We start from the raw sequence: 20,290 nt of genomic DNA on the forward strand, positions 1-20,290 counted from the left end.
TTACATATGTCAAGTCATCTTGAATCATCTATTAACCATAAGGAAGAAACATAACCATATTGTTATGAGCTCTACAACTTTACACTGTACAGGATTTTTTCAGACTGTATTTCTCCTGATACATATTTGAAAAAGAGACGTAATGCGATGAGTTTTTTGAAATAACTGTTTTCCTATAATTAAGTTGTGCTGGCAGTACTGTTGAAACGGGTCAATCAACAACTGCCAGCATTGATCACTAGGCAGCGTCCTTTACTGCCATGCTGGAACTTATAGCGCCTAAAGCATGACAGGAGGCTGCGATGCAGCTGTCTCTTCACAGGATTGATCATCTGCCCCATCGCATTTTCCTTCTGCATTGTCAGTGATAGTAGATTCAATGGAGTCCTGCAGAAAGGATGCAAAACAATCAATGAAAATAATTAAACTTTGCATATGGATCTATCCAGCATTCAGATATGAGATATATTGTGACCTTGCCAGCAGAGTTATAAATCTTTAGTGCCTTCTGGTACTCCTCTTTCATGCCCGCACATTTTTTGGCATACTGCTCCTTGGCCTGCTCACCAACCGAAAAGCAAAACATTCACAATTTTGAACCGTTTACATCGTTTACATGTCATGACATATTTTCCACTCGAAATCAGAAAATACACTTGCCTCATCTGACATAGATCTCCACGTTTCGCTGCCTGCTTTGCTGATCTATTGAAATTGTAAATAGTACTCGTAAGTTTTTCCATGAGATATGCTCATATTAATTCACAGAAACGACACAAATGACAATGCAGTTGAGACCGACATGATTCCAACAGCGCAGAATTCCAACCTGTGCAGAACCGCCCTTGGCATTTGGATTGGCCTTTTTGTATGTCTGTCTAAAGTCTTCCCTGCAGCAAAACAGAAAATTTATATAAAATACAAGGCGAGTCGACGGTCTCTCATGTAGATTCTTGATGGATATCAACGTAAAAACTACATGAACAGAAAGAAGGCAGTTGGAGGGCGCTTTGGCTGGTTCGGGTCTTTTTCCTTCTTAGCTCTAACAGGTTTGGGAGACACTTCAATCGCGTCAATGCGTGTTCTCCTTTTCCGAGTTATCCTGATTTGCAATTACAATAGTATTGGTTAATTTCGTACCAGCTACAATGAATAAAATATACACAGAAAGGAAGCAAGGAGAGACGGGTATTCATTAGATCCAACGTCGAAGGGCAGCTACTTACTTGCTCTCGGTTTCAGACGCGTCGGTCTTTTCCCTTGCAGCATCCTTTGCACGAATTACTTTGGCCGCTGCGACGTCCGTTCGTTCGGGAAAACAGGGATACGCGCCACTTATAAGTTATATACTAACTTCAGAAAATTATGAAAACCAACAGGCGAGCGTGTACTAATCAACTCACAGAACATTGGTGAAGCCTTGGTGGATTCTTCGCCGTATTCGTGCACATCAGTAATCACAGTATCCTCGCTGACGGAAATTCGTAATGATCGTAATCGTCAGTAGACTTCAACGGAGCTATGCTTAATTAAAGGAAGTACTTTGGCATCTAACTGATACATTATTCAGCAGCATATTTGATCGACGCCTAAAGTCTGTTTGTTTACTAAAGAATACAAACATAGAATCGCATAACATGAACGGCTCCACAGAAATTTCTGCCAAATCTGTTGCAACTGCGAGTCGATCAGTTCAACGACGTCTGGCACTTGTTTGAACACATAAATCGATACAAAACTCCTTGTACATAGAACGTAACCGACGTATATGAGGAAAATAAAAGATGTAAGAAGGCAAGGTAATACATAAGTCGTGATCTAGAAACGAAGCAGTCATCGTTTCCAATTCGCATTCTTGCACATGATACGGATGACGTTCGTGACACCAATGAAGCTAGGAGTGTCTAAAGCAAGAGTTGCAACTCTATGGAAGAAGATGCTGCATTTACTGCATGGTACTACGAGGAGCGACAGACAATAGTGGAAAATCATACCCGATCAGAGACGGGCCGCCGGTGAGGCAGAATTATATGAGCAGTAAAATGTAAAAAATGTAAGGTGGGTGGTCTAAGAAAAGCGTGATTATGGAAGCTAAGCATGATATTAAATGAGATTACCAGCAAATGCCTCCATCACTGGCGAAGGCGCCCGCGACTTGCAGCTGCTTATTGCCAGGAGGTGCTGAAGGGAGACCGACGCCGATGCGCTTGCGAGCCTTGGGAGGCTGGCTCTTCCCCACCGCAGTGCTGCTCGCCATGTTGGTAATTGGTGTAGCTACCGACGTTGGTCTGATCAAACAGATGGAAAGGTCAATCACGGAATGGAGGGAAAGCTCCATGTAAATGTGGCGCGGATGCCACGTCATCGATCCGCTCACTTCAAATCAATTGGTGCTCCGCTAGTGCACACTGCATCGCGACTAGAGAGAGAGAGAGAATGTAATACCGAAGCAAGAAAGTTACTAAAAGAAAAGGGGGGTGCGCGGGGGGGAGGGGATGAACGCCTCACTGCCGGATTGAGCAGTTGCACACATGCAAGGAAGCCAGAGCCCATCCACTGTCATTCAACCATGTAATTTTGTAGATCTCAAAAGCTAGAGCCCATCCACTGTGATTCAGCCATGTAATTTTGTAAATCTCAAAAGCTGCAAGTGCATGTGCATGTGCTAAAGGTTGCCATGGCAACACCAATGAGCGCCCTCAAACACTTGTGAATCGTTCTGAACGAGGTTCTCACCATGGCCAAGTTAGCCACATGCCAGTCAATGTGGAGACAACATAGGGTGGGTCATCTCCCCTCTTTTTGGCCAAACGTTGTGTTGAACTAGTGCATGTATGGCATCACTTTCATGTTTTAATAATGTATACTAGTACTTACAAAAGCATCTTTGCTCTCCAATTATACTCACTAGTCCTAGAAAAGTCTAGGCTATGGAGAAGTTATTTGTCATGCATAAGCCATGCATGGAATTCCTCAACTAGAACTCTCACAAAGAGAAGCATGCACATGTCTTTATGACCTTGGTATGTTTTTCTTCCACAAGGTGAAGAAGAGATGATGACACTTTTTCAAAGTGACTTCTCTCTTAGTACATGTTTCTCATCAAAGAAGGCAAAATGTGTTGGCTTGATCAGAGAAGGCCATTATATCGTGACATGATAAAAAGGGCAAGTTGATGTATCATGATTATAATTAGCTTCATTGTAAGCACTTGTAATACAGGAATCCCCATTTTGGAGGGGGGGGGGTGTCAACCTTTCAAACCCTCAATACTGGGTGAAAGCATGTTAACCTGTCATGCTTTTTCATGTTCCGGACAATGCTAACTAGCACAATTTTGACATATGCTAACTAGTACAATAACTTGAGCTACATCTCCAAGATCTATGACATATGATATATCAATACAAGGCGCTTGAAACAAGGAATCCAAATGTATAACCTCCGACAAATTTTGATATTGTTTGTAAAAAATTTACCGGATGCCCAACTTTTTGAAGATGTGCTAACTTGAAACTGCTAACTAGCACAAAAAACGCGACAGGTTAACATGCTTTCACCCTATTGTGTTGTCTCTCTTTCCCTCTCTCTTTAAGTTTCTTCTTATGCTTATGTCATTGTCTGCTTGTTTAAGTTTCTTCTCATGCTTATGTCATTGTCTCCTTGTTTAAACTTTATTATAGTTCAAACATGTTGTTATGAATCTCTTATTTTGATTATGTTCAACTTATGGTGGTTGTCTTTTCCTCCCAAATTTTATTACAAGTAGTATTACTGAGTGTGCTAATACAAGGATAAGGCTTACCCTTGAATTATGAGCGTATACCCATCCGGAAAAATACCTTCTAACAAGAAAGAAAGTGCCCTAATGATGCTTAGGGTGTATAGCACATCATTACCATAGTATGGTAACATCAAAGCAAATGTTTTGGAGATAGAAAGGGAGGAAGCTACACTCTGTCTTCTCCTTTCTAGTGTAATTTGCATGAAAGAGTGAAATGCATTTTCAAGATCTTTTGATGCATCTCAACAATTTCTTATATAACTAGCTGTAGTACGCTTGCATTATGTTGCCCTTTATAGCAATACCATTATTGATGCATGTATAGGATTAGATAGATTTGCATAAGATGGTGTGGGTAGTGGCCGAAAGGGTCAAGATACGAACTTTAGTACCTTCCCTCTTTTTTAGTAGTAGTATGTCTCCATGATTTTGGAAGATCATATTGGAGGTAGAGAATCTTTGGAAGTTCTCTCTCTCTCTCTCTCTCTCTCTCTCTCTCTCTCTCTCTCTCTCTCTCTCTCTCTCCGTCTCCGTGGGGGTTGAAGCTGCAAGGAAGACGAAATACTCACTACATAAGAAGGATACATATAGAAGGACTTTCTCCAGATGCAATCATCTATGGTTTCACCTTGAAGGCTTGTGGTTTTATACAAGACATAGACATTGGTGAGAGAATTTACAAGGGGATTGCTATTCAACAGTTGTTGGAGAAAGGTGTCATGCTTGGTGGTTCTTTGGTTGATATATATGCCAAAAAAATGGCAGGGGAACAAGCAATGCCGATACTGAACAAAGGGAGAAGGGAGAAAGGAGAAAGGGGAGGTGTTTGGGGGGTGGGGGACAAGAGCAGTGAGGCTGTGAGGGCAGCGAACGACAGGAGGCAAGGAGAGATGACAAGCGTAGAAAGAAGTATTTTTGTTTAGAGGGAAGTATTAGGTCTCCCCAATCTCGAAAAAATAAAAAGTCTTTCAAAACATATCAAGTCCATAAGTGAAGGGTGAGTTTAGGAAAAAAAAATTCAGATGAAGGTGGAAAGTCAAAAGGCATATGAAGGTGGAAAGTCAAAAGACCTTTTGTGTCCATATAAAGAGGTGTTCGACTTCACATTGTGTATTTGTGTCTGTAACATTAAATGCACTAGTAACTTGTGTGTAGCGGAAAATGATAACTTAGTGAGCATTCCATTAAGAACTAGTTCCAAATGAGCATAGAGAGAGTACTTGATTGGAGAAAGCAACTTAGCAATTTACACCTAGCTAGTTTGGCATAGACAATACTTGAAAAGAGAGAGAAATAATACAATTGACAACAATTGAGGACTGGATTTACATGGAGTTGGTCCCCCCTCCAAAAAGGCTTTGTATTATAGCTTCTCCCATCAAAGGAGACTTTTGTACAATACAATCTTTGTCTTCCTTGACAAAACTCTTTGGTGCAATGAAGATGGAAGCTTCATGCACCAAATTATGCTTGAAAAACACACCTAGTGGGCCTAGCCTCAGTCCCAAGACCTCACACACCTTCAAAGATGGTGAAAGCTAGCAGGGAATGAGGAAAGATTGAGAGGAAGAAGATGTATCTTACAAGAAAGAAGTATTCTCCTCACATAATCACTCTATTAGCTTGAAAAAACACACCTAGTGGGCCTAGCCTCAATCCCAAGACCTCACACACCTTCAAAGATGGTGAAGCTAGCAGGGAATGAGGAAAGATTGAGAGGAAGAAGATGTATCTTACAAGAAAGAAGTATTCTCCTCACATAATCACTCTGATAGCATAGCTTAATTAGCTTAGTAATTAGCATGGTAGAGGGGATGAGCATGCCATTGAAGCTTGGCTCTTGGTTGGATTTGCATTCCATAGCCAAGAGTTGTTGATGTAGGCCTCTACTTCTCAATGCTTGGAGAAGGAGATGGAGTTCTTTCTCAACACATGAGTAGTGTGTGTGTGTGTGTGTGTGTGTGTAGCAGAAATTGGTTAGTCTAAAATGCCAACCTCTCTCTCTTCTTGGTTGACCCCTCTTCCCATTTGCTCTTACTGGCTTCCCATTGGCTCTTGCAGAGCTTATCCAATAACAATTAAGAAGCATAGTTGATAGTATTGTGACAAGTGTCCCCCTTTCCCCTTTTTCAAAGCTTTAGGTAGTTAAAATAATTTATTTAAACTCTCATTGGACCTTTTAGTCTTCTAGCCAATAGGAATCAAGCAAGCCATTAGGCTGTTGGATGCTCATTGGACCCCTTAGTAGACCGTCCAATAGTCTTCTAGGGAGCTTAACTTCTATTGGTTCTTTTATCAAGAATTTTTAAATTGCTTACACTAATTTTACTCTAGCCTAATTCTCATTGGTCCACCTCTATGGCCATCCGATAGGATTTGAGGGGAGATTGGGGGCATCTGGGCTAGGAGCCTACCATGTGTACTCCATTATTACCTTTGTGTAAAGGGAGAGCTTGGGAGTGTGTGTATGTGTTTCTCTCTCTTCCCCTACCTTTAGGGCTCGCCCCCTCCTTCCTAGGGATGTGGGAAGACTTTTTAGTCTTCCCATAACCATCCAATTTTCCCCCTTTTGGCCATTGAACTTATTAATTTATATTTTGGAACCTTAGCCTATGGAAGTCTTAATGGAGCTAAACCTTAGGTCTTTAAGCTCCATTGATGCACATTGCTCTTTTGCAGACTATCCCCCTTTGGATCCCTGCTGAGACCGGTCTGGCAGCCTTACCAATATTCTAGCTTTTACTCCCCTGGTACCTCCTCATATTAAATAATTAGTTTAACATGAGGAAATCATTTGGGAGAACTAGATATTAGTTTTTATGACAGTGTCTCTTCTCCTTTATTTTCCTTTTAGCTTTTTCTTCGCTTTGAAGTGTCCTCTCTCTCTCTCTCTCTCTCTCTCTCTCTCTCTCTCTCTCTCTCTCTCTCTCTCTCTCTCTCTCTCTCTCTCTCAATTTTGTATATGTCCTTCGCACGTCCAACTGATACTGTTGCAAATCTACGTGCTTTGTCATTGCCCGTTGTTGTGTGCTAAGTGTTAATCAAGTCACTAAGCGTGAAGAAGCTTGAGGACTCCATATCCATACACCACATTAGCTCTCACTAGGTTGCGCTCTCAACAAATGAGGATGAGAATCTTAATTCCATTTACACACTGCCTTATATACTTAGGGTGAAAAATATGCATTGTCTGGGTGCCCAAGGCCTTCAGGGCTCCACAATTACTTTATCTACTATTTAGGCACATTAACAAAATCATCTTTAGCACTAGGTTGGTAACCTAATATGACATAAAAGTATCCTTTTAGGGTTTTGAAAAAACTTTGATTTTCCTAGCAGACTTCTTCTTTTTGCAAAATAATTTTTTAAAGAAATTGTAACACAAATCAACATGATTAGAATGCAACTGAAGCCTTTAATTAAGCAAATATTAGAGAGTCGTTTCCAAATTTATTTAATTAGTAGTAAATTAGTGTGAAAGCTAGCAAAAAATAGTGAAATTAGAAGGGTTTAATGAAAAATTAGAGTGTATAGTGCACAATTAGACAGATATCATGTCAAATTAGGAGAATTTGAACACATTACCACATGTACACACATCCAAAATCAACAAATCAACCAACACACATATCTAATTAGTGAAAATAATAGTGAGAAAACCTACTCATTATGCCAAGACTACACTATTGCCATGGTGTCCATCATAACATAGCTCCAATGGGTCAACAAAAATGTCAAACCAAAGATATGTATCCGACTAGGGCATGAAAACACTCACACAATTGTTAAGCTAATCAAGGCAACACGAATGGTTACCTCTATGAGGTGACATTCACATATAAAGGAGCTAAGCCACGAGATTGGCAATCTCCAATTCCATTTCTCTTCACCTAAATTGACTCAATCAAACACTCTAATGATTCCAATGATGCACAACTCCACCAATCCTATCATGTCATACACTAATCACATATATGCAAACATATATCTACCAAGCCATCTATGCTTCAATCAAATCACATGCGTACACAAAGAATAGAGAGCAATCACCCGATATTAGAGAGTAATTAGCCACTAATTAGTTGAGATCTAGCTAATCAAGGCATCAAAGACCATCAACAAAGAGTAAGAGAGGCATAGTAAAAGAAAATTAAGACCATTGATCAGTGTTAATCAAGTCACATGAGCATGAAGAAGCTCAAGGACTCCATAGCCATACACCACATGAGCTCTCACTTGTGATCTCAACAAATGAAGCTACGAATCCTAATTAAGTTTATACACTTCCTATATACCTAAGGTTAAAATTGTCTAGGTGCCCAAGGCCTTCAAAGCTCCACACTTACTTTATTTGCTACCTATGCAAGGACTCCATAGCCATACACCACATGAGCTCTCACTTGTGCTCTCAACAACTGAAGCTATGAATCCTAATTCTGTTTATACACTTCCTTATATACCTAAGGCTAAAATTGTGTAATGTCTAGGTGCTCAAGGCCTTCAAAGCTCCACACCTACTTTATCTTCTATCTATGCAACTAATTGACATCATCTTTATAGCTTGGAACTCTTATTGAGCCCATATCACATCATAACTATTACCATGAAAAACAATCAAAAATTACAATACAAGACCATTTTGAAAAGTTGTACATCCAATCCTTGTTGCTCTTTGTATCCATCCTTGATGTGTAGCTGTTAGGCTTGGGCATTTAGCAAAATCCTATTGACTGATGTCGCATTAGTGAATAGTTCTTATGGTTTATTCATCTTATTTTAATTCCCATCATTTTTGTAGTTCACTCAAATCAATACTTTATGCGTTTTTAGGGCTATGGGATGGAATGAGCTAGTCACTTAACATCTATTCCAAGGTTAGAATTTCAGAGTTAGGTGCCAGCTACCAGGTTAAATTTGATGAATAGAATCAAACTTCAAAAGGCCATATTGAGAATTCAGACAAACAACTAAATTGAAATGAAAGACTTCAGATGAGAGGAATTGAGACAAGTTGAAATGTAAATTAGATCCATAGACTGCTTCAAAAGTACAAAGTTCAAAAGTGGTACAACACTTAGTGCTCAAAAGCTCTACAAAACATCTAGCGACTAAAGTTACAAGAGATACAAGAGTTTCAATCTATTGATTGACCGATCCCAAAAATGAAAGTAAGAGGTCCTATTTATAAGCGCTTGTAGCGGGGGTCTGACTGGTTGCACAGCTATACAGGGCTTGGTAACTACTGATAATTCTACCATAGGTAACTCTTTCAAGTAAACCCTTGAGTAAGGTATCCATGGGGTTGATTCCCACCTTCTACATCCTCCTCCCCTTGCTTGAATATTTTTATATGCAAAATTCTAAACATTTGGTCCAGCTTCATCTTTGTTGCTTTGCTTTTCTCTTGTCTGAAGCTTTCTTCTTTTTAGGCAATGGCACTTGTTGAGATAGTGGCTGCCTAGCTCTAGCCACCAATTGTTGTTGAGGAGTGCTAGAGGTAGAAATATCCTTCTATATAATCCTATAAATAGCCTCCCGCTCTAGTTTCTCCCTTCTAGTTAACATCTCCGCCTCAAAAGGGATTAATGCATGCCAAGTTTTTGTATCAGGGTCCTATAAAGAATTCTTACCTTTGGTTAGCACTTAATTAGAAGGATTATATGGGACTTATATTGACCCATGATTCCTCGGAATTGGTCAGGTCAACCTTGAGTTCTATGACTATACTTTTCTATTCAATGTTGTTGGGTACAGATTTCAATGCCACACATAGGGCCTTGGTTTGTTTGTACCAATCCCTTATTTGATCCACTATCTAGATATACCTCATCTGAACTGCATGTTCATTATATATATGTGGATAGAATTTTGGCAAGTCATCCTCTTTCATTGGGAGTGCATATATAAGAATTGGGGAGTCTGGCACTACCTTAATGTAGTTCAGCACTATCTAGTTTTCCTGCTACGTCATCATTTTTTTTAAAATTCTAACCAAATGAAGTAATATTTTTAGTGCATGTTCTTGTTCTCTAATGGTCATTCTGGTGAGGTTCCCCCAACTGTTGAATGCATTGTTCTCTAGTAAGGCAAGTACTTGGTGGTCCAGAATTACATCTTTAATAGAATGCCTTTGACTTCATTCCAAATTTTGTGCATGTATTTGTAGACTAGCCTTTTGCCTAGTACTAATCTTAGTTGCATTCCTAGACTTTGGACATTCATCTTAGTCAGCTTCTATGTCTGGGGATTCACTGCGCCAGTGCCATCCTATGTGAGAATATACTCATGTATTCTATTGAGTACCTGGACTACATTTGGGTGTGAGGGTAAGCAACAACTCTACTATTCATGGCAATTTATGGCTTTCCATTGATTTATCATTCTCCCACATACAACAATTTATGGCTTTCCATTGCTTTATCATTCTCCCACATACAACATTTGATATCTCTCTAGATCTGAATAGAAATCATCTTCTTGAAGATATGTTTGGATATGAAACTACTTCTCCTTCCTTAGCCTACTCACACTCAAACAATGATCAGAAAATTTTGAAGTGGGATCTGAGTTTGGATGACTTTCTGTAGGGAAACGGATGATATCCCTAATGGACATGGCTATGGAGAGTAAGACCAAGCGATAAGCAAAATGAAAGAGACATTTGATTAGGATATCTTGAGCCTTTAATAGGATTTACAAGGTGATATTTGCCTCCCCAAGTTGGGCTAACCCCAACAATCACCCTGAGAGGTCCCCAACATGCCGACACCAAGGTCAAGATGGGGTCCTTGACAGGTCTCTAGGTCTATTAAAAGTCAAAGTCTCTAAGTAAGAAGGATCCAAGGAATAGACGTTTACCATTGGCAATGGCTTAGGACTATAGCCTTCGAAGAAGAGGCTAGTCCTATCTCACAACAAAAACGGGACAAGAATCCTAAACTTCTAAAAAACTTTTACGGCTCTATAACTTCCACAGTTGGGCTAAGATATCCTCATCCAACACTTTTTTTCCCCCAACATGAGTGAGGGCACAGCCGCCGCTGGTGGACTCCTCTTCCAATGAAGAAGTCTTCTTACGTTTTTAGTACGCAGGGATGGATAGTTACCTATCTAATCAGGTCCACCCGTCCATGATTGACAATCTTAGTCAATCCCCACTTAGCACCTCGCACTCACACATGATTATTTATTTTCTATTTACTACCACATTCTTTTAACATTTAAGATAATGGTTTCCTTTTTAGCTTTTCCATACAGTAATTCGTAAAAACAAGTCTTGAAAATCAGCATTTAAAACAATCTTTTAGCAAACTAACATCTTTAAACTTAAGACAAGGTACAATCACTTATAATATTTCTTGATAACCCTGACCCGTACTCCACTTGTCTCAAGCACACCTATACATGGGTGAAAAACGGAACCCTTCCTTATTCAAAAATACGGGGTGGAAACCCATCACCCAAAGTTCGAAGTGCCCATATGCCAAAACCAATTGCCTATATAACCAGACGGTTTCCCTAGGATAAAAATGGCATTCTAAGAAGTATAAACAAACATACACATGTACGGGGTAAAAACCTCCTCGTACATGGGGAAAATTGACACATCCGTGGTTGAAAAGTCATCATGACTCATCAACTGTAGTGAAATATTCCAAGGAATCAGAGATGTCTTGAGACAAGTTGTCTTAAGTATGACCAATCATTTCTTTCCTAAATCAACCAGGCTTAGCCCAAACAATTCTTTCCTAATTTAGAGACAAGTGTCCGTTGTGTTCTTAAAGGATACCCTTCCGATTTTTGGTCAATTTTGTATTTCCTACTCCTTATCCACTCCTTAATGTATGCAATGTTATTAATTGTAACTTTAAAAATAACTTGGATTTCTCAAAACTTAGATTATAACGAAGACCCACCTGGGACTAGTCGGGTATCTGTTGGATCTTTGAGGCCCGGACACTCTCGTTCGAGGCCAACTGTTGGGTCCTGCCTCATGGTTGTAAAAGACCCTGGTTCTCTTTAGAACACTATCTTCTTTATCAGTTTGATGGTTTGCTCGTATTCTCTTTGGAGCCACAACCTTTATCCTTATCAAAAAGGATGCCTACTTATTAGGAAAATCATCAAAATCTTGACTTTACTTCATATCGAATCTACTTTCTCTTTTCACCCAACTAAGGTTAAGTTTGAAGACATAAATGGTAATTCCTTGACCTACTTATTCTTAATTGCGCATATATGTAAGATAATTTTATTTGAGCTTCCTTAAGGGGTTTCTAGGCTTACTTGATTTTCTTATATTACCTAAAACTTTTTCCTAATTTCCCTTTCATATCCAAGTCTAAAAATGGCTTATTTTTTACTTTATATTCTTTATGGTAATTACCTCTTAGACATATAATTATATCAACTTTTAAACTATGTTTTACACCTCCAATAATTTTCCAAAAGACTTTTGAATGGATCTACTATTTATCCTAGCTAATTTTTGAAGGGTTTATGGATTAAGATAATTACTTAGACTAATTTTGTGTCTATGAGCTAATTATCCCAACTTTCTAATGATGTTTAATATCTGTGATAATTAATATGTAATTTCTAAGGTAATTAATTGATTTTCCCCTTTGATTTATGGCTAAAAATAGACAATTCTAGCTAAATTAATTAGCTATGAGTTAATTTTTTTGGTTTGATAATAATATTTTCTAGCTTTGAAAATTACCATGTAATTATGTAAGCTAATTAACTAGTTTTCCCCTTCAAATTATAGTTAAAATTAGATAACATTAGCTTAATCAATTATCTAAAATAACTTTATGTATGTGCACTAATTCTTCCCAGTTGCTAATAGTATTTTCTACCTTTGATAATTACCATGTAATTATCTAAGCTAATTAACTAATTTCTCCCTTCAATTTATAGCTAAAATCAAACAATTTTAGCTTAATAAATTAGCTAAACTAAATTTCTATCTATGAGCTAATTATCCCAACTTTCTTATAGTGTTTTCTATCTTTGATAATTATTATGTAGTTATCTAGGCTAATTAACTAAATTTTCCTTTCAATTCATAGCTAAAATCAAACAATTTTAGCTTAATGAGTTAGCTAAACTAATTTTCTATCTAGGAGCTAATTATCCTGGCTTTCAAATATTGATTTCTATCTTTGATAATTACCATGTAAGTATATAAGCTAGTTAACTAATTTCCCTCTTCAATTTTTAGCTAAAATTAGATAATTTTATCTAAAATAATTTCTTATCTATGAGCTAGTAATGGAGGCTTTCTAATAGTGTATTCTATTTGTGATAATTACCATGTAATTATCAAAGCTAATTAACTAATTTCTCCTTTTAATTTATAGCTAAAATTAGATAATCTTAACTTAATTAATTAGCTCAACTAATTTTTTGATTATGACATAATTAACCTTTGTTTTTAACAATGTTTTCTATCTGTAATAATTACCATGTAATTATTAAGCTAATAAACTAGTTTTTCCATTAAATTATAGCTAAAATCATAGAATTTTAGCTCTAATAATTAGCAAAATCATTAATTCAAATTCCAAAGAATTTTTCATAGCTTATTAGCAATATAAAGAAGCTCTAAAAGTTACCCTATGATTAGTGACTGTATTTTTACCTGGATTAGTCCACTTAAGGTTTCTTGCTCTCTTAGTGGTATGTGGAGCTTCTTTCTAAGATAGAGAGGAATTTCTCCCAAGTGTGTAAATTATGAGGACAAAGGCCCTTTTTATAGTTTTCTGGCAAGCAGGGGTTGAGTGTGACCACCCCTCCCCCGCCCGCCCCTAGCTCCAATTCAGTTCATATCCTTGAGGAGGCACCCCCTAGCTGCTAAAGAGATCTTGGACTTGGCCTGGAGTCATCATGAGTCCACTTGCCTAGCTTGAGGACCGATTATTCCATTTTAAGTGTATTTGATTTTTTTTGCTAATCATCTAATGATTATATTCTAGACCATGTAAAAGTTTTCAATTTTTTATTACTTTAAGTTGATTATGAAATCTTCCGGAGAGGATAGCGATGTCAGATTTTATCCGAATTCAGTTCTGAAAGTTCCTAGCTATAGGTTTGTCGTGCTTAAGATTCCCCAACCTTTGCTTGAATCAGGCAAGTTTTTCTTGACTTTTAGACATCAAATCATATTATTTAGGCTTGGTACAACCTCTCGCATATTTAGCAGCAGAAACCTTACAATCACCCCAACTTAAGAATTTGAGATGTCCTCATCTCAACCGAAATTGGGAAAGTCTTTAAGAAGAGAGGTTTCAACCTCCCAACTGGCACCTCTGTGGGATAATCTTTCCACTTTAGCAGATGTTCCCTGATTACTCTATTTCTAAGAGTTTACTCTCTGGTTTCAAGGATATGATCTGGTTGGAGTTCAAGGACTCCCTATTGTTACATTACAATCTGTTCATCATCCAATGCATGACTGGGATTTGTGATGTAGGGTTTTAGTAGGCTAATGTGAAATATGTCATGAACTTTGATATGTTCAGGCAGCTTTAATTTGTAGGCTTGATCACTGAGGACCTTGATTACCTCATAAGGTCCGCAATACCTCGGGATGATCTTTTTGAATTTTCCCAAGGATAGGTTGCTTCTTTTTGGACGGACTCAAAGAAATACCTTGTCTCCCTGCTTGAAGATTCGATCCGATCGTTTTTTATCCGCATAATGCTTTTGACGGTCCTCAGTAACCTGAATATCTTGTCGTATGGCCATGGCATTAGGAAAAGTTTGGACTCAAAAATGGGCCTTGTAAGAAATGCCAGGTCAGCTTAGAGAGAGATAATAAAAAGTCCCTAATTTCATTTTTGATATTCACTTTCAAAAAAACTCGGATATCAGATTTGGGGGGTACGTTTATTAAAACTCTCAAAAAGTGCTCAGACAATGATAACATACAACGGCTCCGAATTGAACGCCGATTATCTCAATCTTTTGGATTTTTCAAAACTAAGATTTGGCGCTCAACGAGGTGCATTGAATGTTATTCTTCTCCTCAGTTTCGCGTCTCTCTTGCTTTCCGCCTGCGCGCAGTCTCTTCCCTTGATCTCTCTTCCATTTGCTCCACTCTTGCACTCTCCTTTGTTTTGAGCTTTCTCATTCACCAAGTCGTCGCAATGTCATTATCATCTTCACACAGAACTCAGACGAGGAGTCAAAACGATGTGTATCATATGCATATCGAACTGTCCAGAGAATACGAGCCCCTCCAAAAGAAGAATAAGCGAGGCATCCTTTCCGAAGCTCCAAAAGAGAACTTCAAACTTCAAGGTAAAAAAAGCGTCGATCTTTGGGTGGATGGCAGGATGTATCCTGAGCATCCTATCACCAACTCAACTCCACCGTTCAGAAACATAACGTCATTGCTGAACTACATAGGAGATGGTTATTCTGGTTTATATGGCTACACCAAGCATTTGGCGGCCAGAAGTGATATTCTTAAGCTTGAGAGAGACCTTGCACACAAAGAAAACTTTTGCTTGAAGCAAACGTGACAGAGTGCGCTCAGCAACTGAAAGGCAAGGACGAAAGCATCACGCAGCTCACGCAAGATCTTAGAGAAAAAAATATTGTCTTGGGTCCTCGGTTAAGAGAACGACGCTTACGAGACATTGAACAGCTGAAGGTTGGTTCTGGGGGTTTGAAGAAGAGGGTTAAAGCAATCAAGTAAGATTATCATTCAAGCAGGTTTAATTCATCTTTACATTTGTAGTTTTATATCTTACTTTTCATATTTATGCTTAGATCGTTGCTACATCCTCAGTCAAATATTGACAGCAACACACCAACTTCTTCAAGTCCTTATGGTCTCATACTAAAACACAAAGATGTCGCCGGACTTTTGGACGATAAGCGCTACTGCAAGATTGTTGCTAAGCAACTTGACACTCTTTTGAAATAGAATCAACTCCAAACACGTGATGTTTAGTCAATTCTGGATGAAGCCGGAATATCCAACAAAGGTTATTCTGCAATTTTTAGGTATGTCTGGTGTTTGAATCAATTGTCTTCACCTGTCAAATCAAATGTCTGCAATTTTTAGGTATATTGGATATGTGTAGCATTTCAAACTTGGAAATAGTCCATTTACTTAATTTTCTGTTTACAGAACTATGCAGCAACAAAGTAAGAAGTTCAATCTCAAGCACACGTTGCTGCCAAATGCTTTCTCCATTCGAAAGACAAAACTGGAGGTCAACCAGGAAGTGCTTCGGACATTGGACACGCCTTTTCACATTGAAGCAATGTACAGATCGCCATCAGCAGAGGAAGTGGTCTATGACAAATACAATAATATATTTTATGATTTAGTAGCTTTGCAGACTTATATTGTTCAATTGTTCGAGGTTTCTCAAGAGGAATGCAATGGAGTTTTGAAGTTTGTGCTTAAATTGGATGAGTGTGAGCTAGTGAAAGAGACAAAGGTTGAGCGTGTCACAATAACACTTATGAATAGAGCATTAGATGAAATCATTGCTTTAAACGACCCTAGCAACTTTAGCGTGCAATCTGAAAACAAAAATTTTCTTATTAGACACATTCAAGGTTTGATATCAACAAGTTTTTGCTTAAAAAATGGTTAGACATGTTTCTTTTGATTGGTTTGGTTTTCCCATTTCAGGGGCCTGCAGAGAATTTCGATATTCTTAACTGGGTTTTCCATCAAACAAGTATTCCTGAAGTCATAAGCGAACAGAGAAATGGAAAGACACTCGATGTATTAGGCATGGGTTCATACACAGTAGAGTGGCATATGGCTGGAGATCTCAAAACCCTAAAGTGTATGTACAACATCTCAAAAGGAGCAACAAGTAAAAGCCCTTGTTTATATTGCATGGGAGGAGTCATTGGTCTTGACAAAAGAAATTGGAGGAGAGCACCGGACAGGCACTTGCAGGACCTTAACTTCCGCCCAGTGTTGGATATTCCACTATCCAGAGTACATATTTGCACGATGCATGCACTCTGCAGAATCATTGAGAAGCTTATGTTTTTGTACATTTGTTTTGCTTGGACCACTCGGCCAGCATCAGCAAAACAAAGGGCTATATTATCATTGGAAACAGTTTTCTCATATATGGGCTTGCATGGAGGACATGTGAAAATAGAGCAGGACGAGAAGAGGTCTAAGAATGGTCAAGATGTGCCAAAGAAGTTGTCTATTGGCAGTGTGAAAGCCCGTCTCTTCTTGTCGATGCCAACAAGTGGTAGATAACGCAAAATCCAAAGTGCTCAGGAAAGGTTGACATTGAGATACAACCGGTGGAGAAACCTGCACAATGCAGTGGTTGACCACGCAGACAATGGTGCAGCAAGGACTCGCAAAGCGAATGTGTGGAAAGGTTTGGATTCCATATTCAAGTTTTGTGAGCTCAATGCTTGGAGAGATACTGACTATACATTGTTTCAAGACGCTCTGGAGACCTTCCATAGGTCTTTCATAGAGCTGCATGGACAAATCAACACATAACTCATTACATGGTATATTACTTTATTTGATAAAATTGTGATTATATATTTACATATAAACAATAGGCTGGTCTTTTTTGCAGCTTATCATATGCAACCACATGCCTTGGTTTGCTAGGCAGTATGGTAGCTTGGCTATATGGTCTACACAAGGTATGGAGAAAACTCACTACCAAGCCTGTACTGGCTATTTCAGCCACACTCGTCACGGAGGTGGTGCAAACAAAGCCAACAATTTGGAGGAACTACATCAATGGACTTATCGAAAACTTATGCATAGAACACACCGAAAGGAATGTGTCAAAGACAGTCAGATTGGCCAAGGAATGAGATTAGCAAGCAAATGACGGAAGAAGGAAATATGGGAGGCATCTTCTGCGGCATCGCGACAGGTAGAGTGGCGAATTCAAAAAGAACGCATTGGAAAAACTTGGACAACTCCGACCCAAGTTGTTTGAGACTTCCTAAAGATAGCACATTGTAACACAATATAATTTTTTGTGCTAAGAGAAGACAACCAGTCACAAAAGTGAGAAACATAATGTACTCATTGTTTTGATAGAAAATGTACTATTTTTTGGCATCGACAATATACATTGGAGCTTCTCTATTCTTCATCTTCGTCAGGAAAAGTTACAAAATATTCTGGCCTTTTTGCCTGCTGTGTGTTATCGTCTTCTTCTTGCCTTGGTCTTTTGCAACCTAGTCCTGCAGGTTCATTTGTCGACAGTACATTTGTCTCCACCTCCATAGCCCACAAGAGACATTTCTTCAGTAGGCAGATGCGCAATTGGTTGTTTATTGCGAAACATAGCATGCTTGTCATACTCTAGTAATTGCACATGGTCAGTGATTTTGCATGCCAAACCATATGCTTCTTGGGTAAAAAAATAGCGACTACGCAAACCATACATTCCTAGCCCTTGGCCAAACATATACAATGCGGCCTTTTTTTCTAAAAGCATTATTTTATCTGCGTTCCACCTAATGACGGCCCCTCCTAAATATCTTGAAAGTGTCTTCAACGTCATCAACGGTAGCTCCGTGTAACATTTAATGGCCTAATAACTTATGTGTAGCGGAAATTAGCATGAACATAGTGGGCATTCCATTAGAATAGATTCCTAATGAGAATTACAAGAGTGCTTGGGTGGAGAGAGCAACTAAATGCATAACACCTAGTTAGATAGCATCAACAATACTTTCAAAAGAGAGAGAAATTAAGCTATTGACAACAGTTGCGGACCGGATTTTCATGGAGCCGGTCCCCCCTCCAAAAGGCTTTGTATTATGGTTTCTCCCATCAAGAGAGACATTGTACAATACAATTCTTTGTGTTCCTTCAAGACTAGCTAGTGCAATGAAGATGGAAACTTCATGCACTAAGCAAAACACTTAACAAACACAACTTGAATTATCCCCGTTCTCAGACCCAAGACCTCACACACCTTCGAAGATGGTGAGAGCTATCAGGGTATGAGAGTAGATTGAGAGGAAGAAGGAGTATCTTATGAGAAAGATGTACATCTCCTCACATAATCACTCATATTAGCATAGCTTAGCTTAGTAATTAGCTTGGTAGAGGAGATGAGCATGCATTGAAGCTTGGCTCTTGGTTGGATTTGCATCCACATGCCAAGAGAGTGTTGATGTAGGCTTCTATCTCACAAGCTTGGAGTAGGTGATGAGTTCTCCATTAAAGCTTGGGAAGAGATAGAGTATTCTTTCTTCACACATGGTCAAGTGTGAGTGTGTGTGTGATAATGCCTTGCAAAAATCAGCCCCCTCTCTCTCTTGGGCGAGCCCTCTTGCTAATTGCTCTTGCTGAAGCCTCATTGGCCCTCCCCAAGTCAAGCCAATTACAATTAAAGCAGCATAAGTGATAGCCTTCTGACATGTGTCCCCCTTTCCCCTTTTGTGAGAGCTTTAGGTAATTAAATAATTAAACTAAACTCTCATTGGACCCCTTTGCCTCCTGGCCAATAGGAATCAGGCAAGCCATGGGGGTCCTGAATGCTCATTGGACCCCTTGGGAGACTGCCCAATAGTCTTCTAGGAGACTTAATTCTCATTGGTTTCTTTTATTAAATGTTTTTAAATGAATTAAACTAGATTTACTCTACCTTAATTCTCATTGGTCCACTTCAAGGGTCATCCAATAGAAATTGGGCACACCTTGTGGGCATCTGGCCTAGGGAGCTGACATGTGTCCCTCATTCCCTTTGTGTAAAGGGAGCTTGTGTGTGTGTGTGGCTTTCTCTCTCATCCCCTACCTTTAGGGCTCGCCCCCTCCCATGTAGGGATGTGCAAAGACTTTTAGGGCACACACAAAGCATCCAATTTTCCCTAGGGTTGACCTTTGGACACAACCTTTGAATTTTGGAACCTTAGCATTTTGGAAGTCTTAATGGGCTGAACCTTAGGGTCTTTTTAGCCCATTGTTGCACATGGCTCTTTTGCAGATGGCCCCCCCTTTGGATCCCTATTTTCCCTCCTTTGGATCCCTACTGTGGCCGGTCTGCTAGCTTAACCAGTATTCTAGCTTTTTCTCCCCTGGTACCTCCCCACATTAAATGACCAGTTTAATATGAGAAAATCATTTAGGAGAATTAGATATTGATTATTATGACATTACTTCTCTTTTGAAATCATAGTCATCCTCGACTATGGTGTAGAGAAGATAAAGCATATTCATGAGTCCTTTTCTTAGCGGGTAGAGGATGTTAGGAAATAAGACGTAGCTAATAGATAATTGAGTAGATTGCTTAATGGAGAGAGACAGATTTATATACACGAGATTATAGAGTAGAGAGAGAGAGAGTACACACGATATACGTGGTTCACCCAATGTGGGCTACGTCCACGGGAAAGCAGCCACTCAATGGCTTTAGTACTTCAAAACAAGAAGTAGTTTACAAAGGGATTATACCCTTAATGGAGCTCCCGCCTTGCTTCACTCTCACCACCTCACACTCACCTTGTTGCATCAACTTCACACTA

General features: G+C 39.0%; 1 protein-coding gene across 1 annotated transcript; it reads right to left on the minus strand.

Moving 5' to 3' along the window:
• Window positions 1-5: 5 nt before the first annotated feature.
• Window positions 6-2,384, minus strand: LOC147422362 (uncharacterized). Its single transcript, XM_086502804.1, has 8 exons — window positions 2,118-2,384; window positions 1,404-1,471; window positions 1,227-1,293; window positions 980-1,102; window positions 830-890; window positions 661-705; window positions 476-559; window positions 6-387 (listed from the first exon to the last, which is right to left on the minus strand). The coding sequence occupies exons 1-8, from the start codon at window positions 2,363-2,365 to the stop codon at window positions 280-282; spliced, it is 804 nt and encodes a 267-aa protein (XP_086358930.1). The 5' UTR covers window positions 2,366-2,384; the 3' UTR covers window positions 6-279.
• Window positions 2,385-20,290: the final 17,906 nt, after the last annotated feature.

The sequence above is a fragment of the Adiantum capillus-veneris genome, chromosome 27 (genome assembly GCF_014529385.1).
Source record: "Adiantum capillus-veneris isolate H3 chromosome 27, ASM1452938v2, whole genome shotgun sequence".
Taxonomy (NCBI): Eukaryota; Viridiplantae; Streptophyta; class Polypodiopsida; order Polypodiales; family Pteridaceae; genus Adiantum; species Adiantum capillus-veneris.

Excerpts from the sequence above, each read along its gene's own strand:
- LOC147422362 (XM_086502804.1), bottom strand. The coding sequence starts at position 2,365 with ATGACGTGGCATCCGCGCCACATTTACATGGAGCTTTCCCTCCATTCC. Across the intron at positions 706-829 it reads CCAAGGGCGGTTCTGCACAG|ATCAGCAAAGCAGGCAGCGA; the intron begins GTTGGAATTCTG and ends CAATTTCAATAG. Across the intron at positions 560-660 it reads GGAGATCTATGTCAGATGAG|GCCAAGGAGCAGTATGCCAA; the intron begins GCAAGTGTATTT and ends GTTGGTGAGCAG.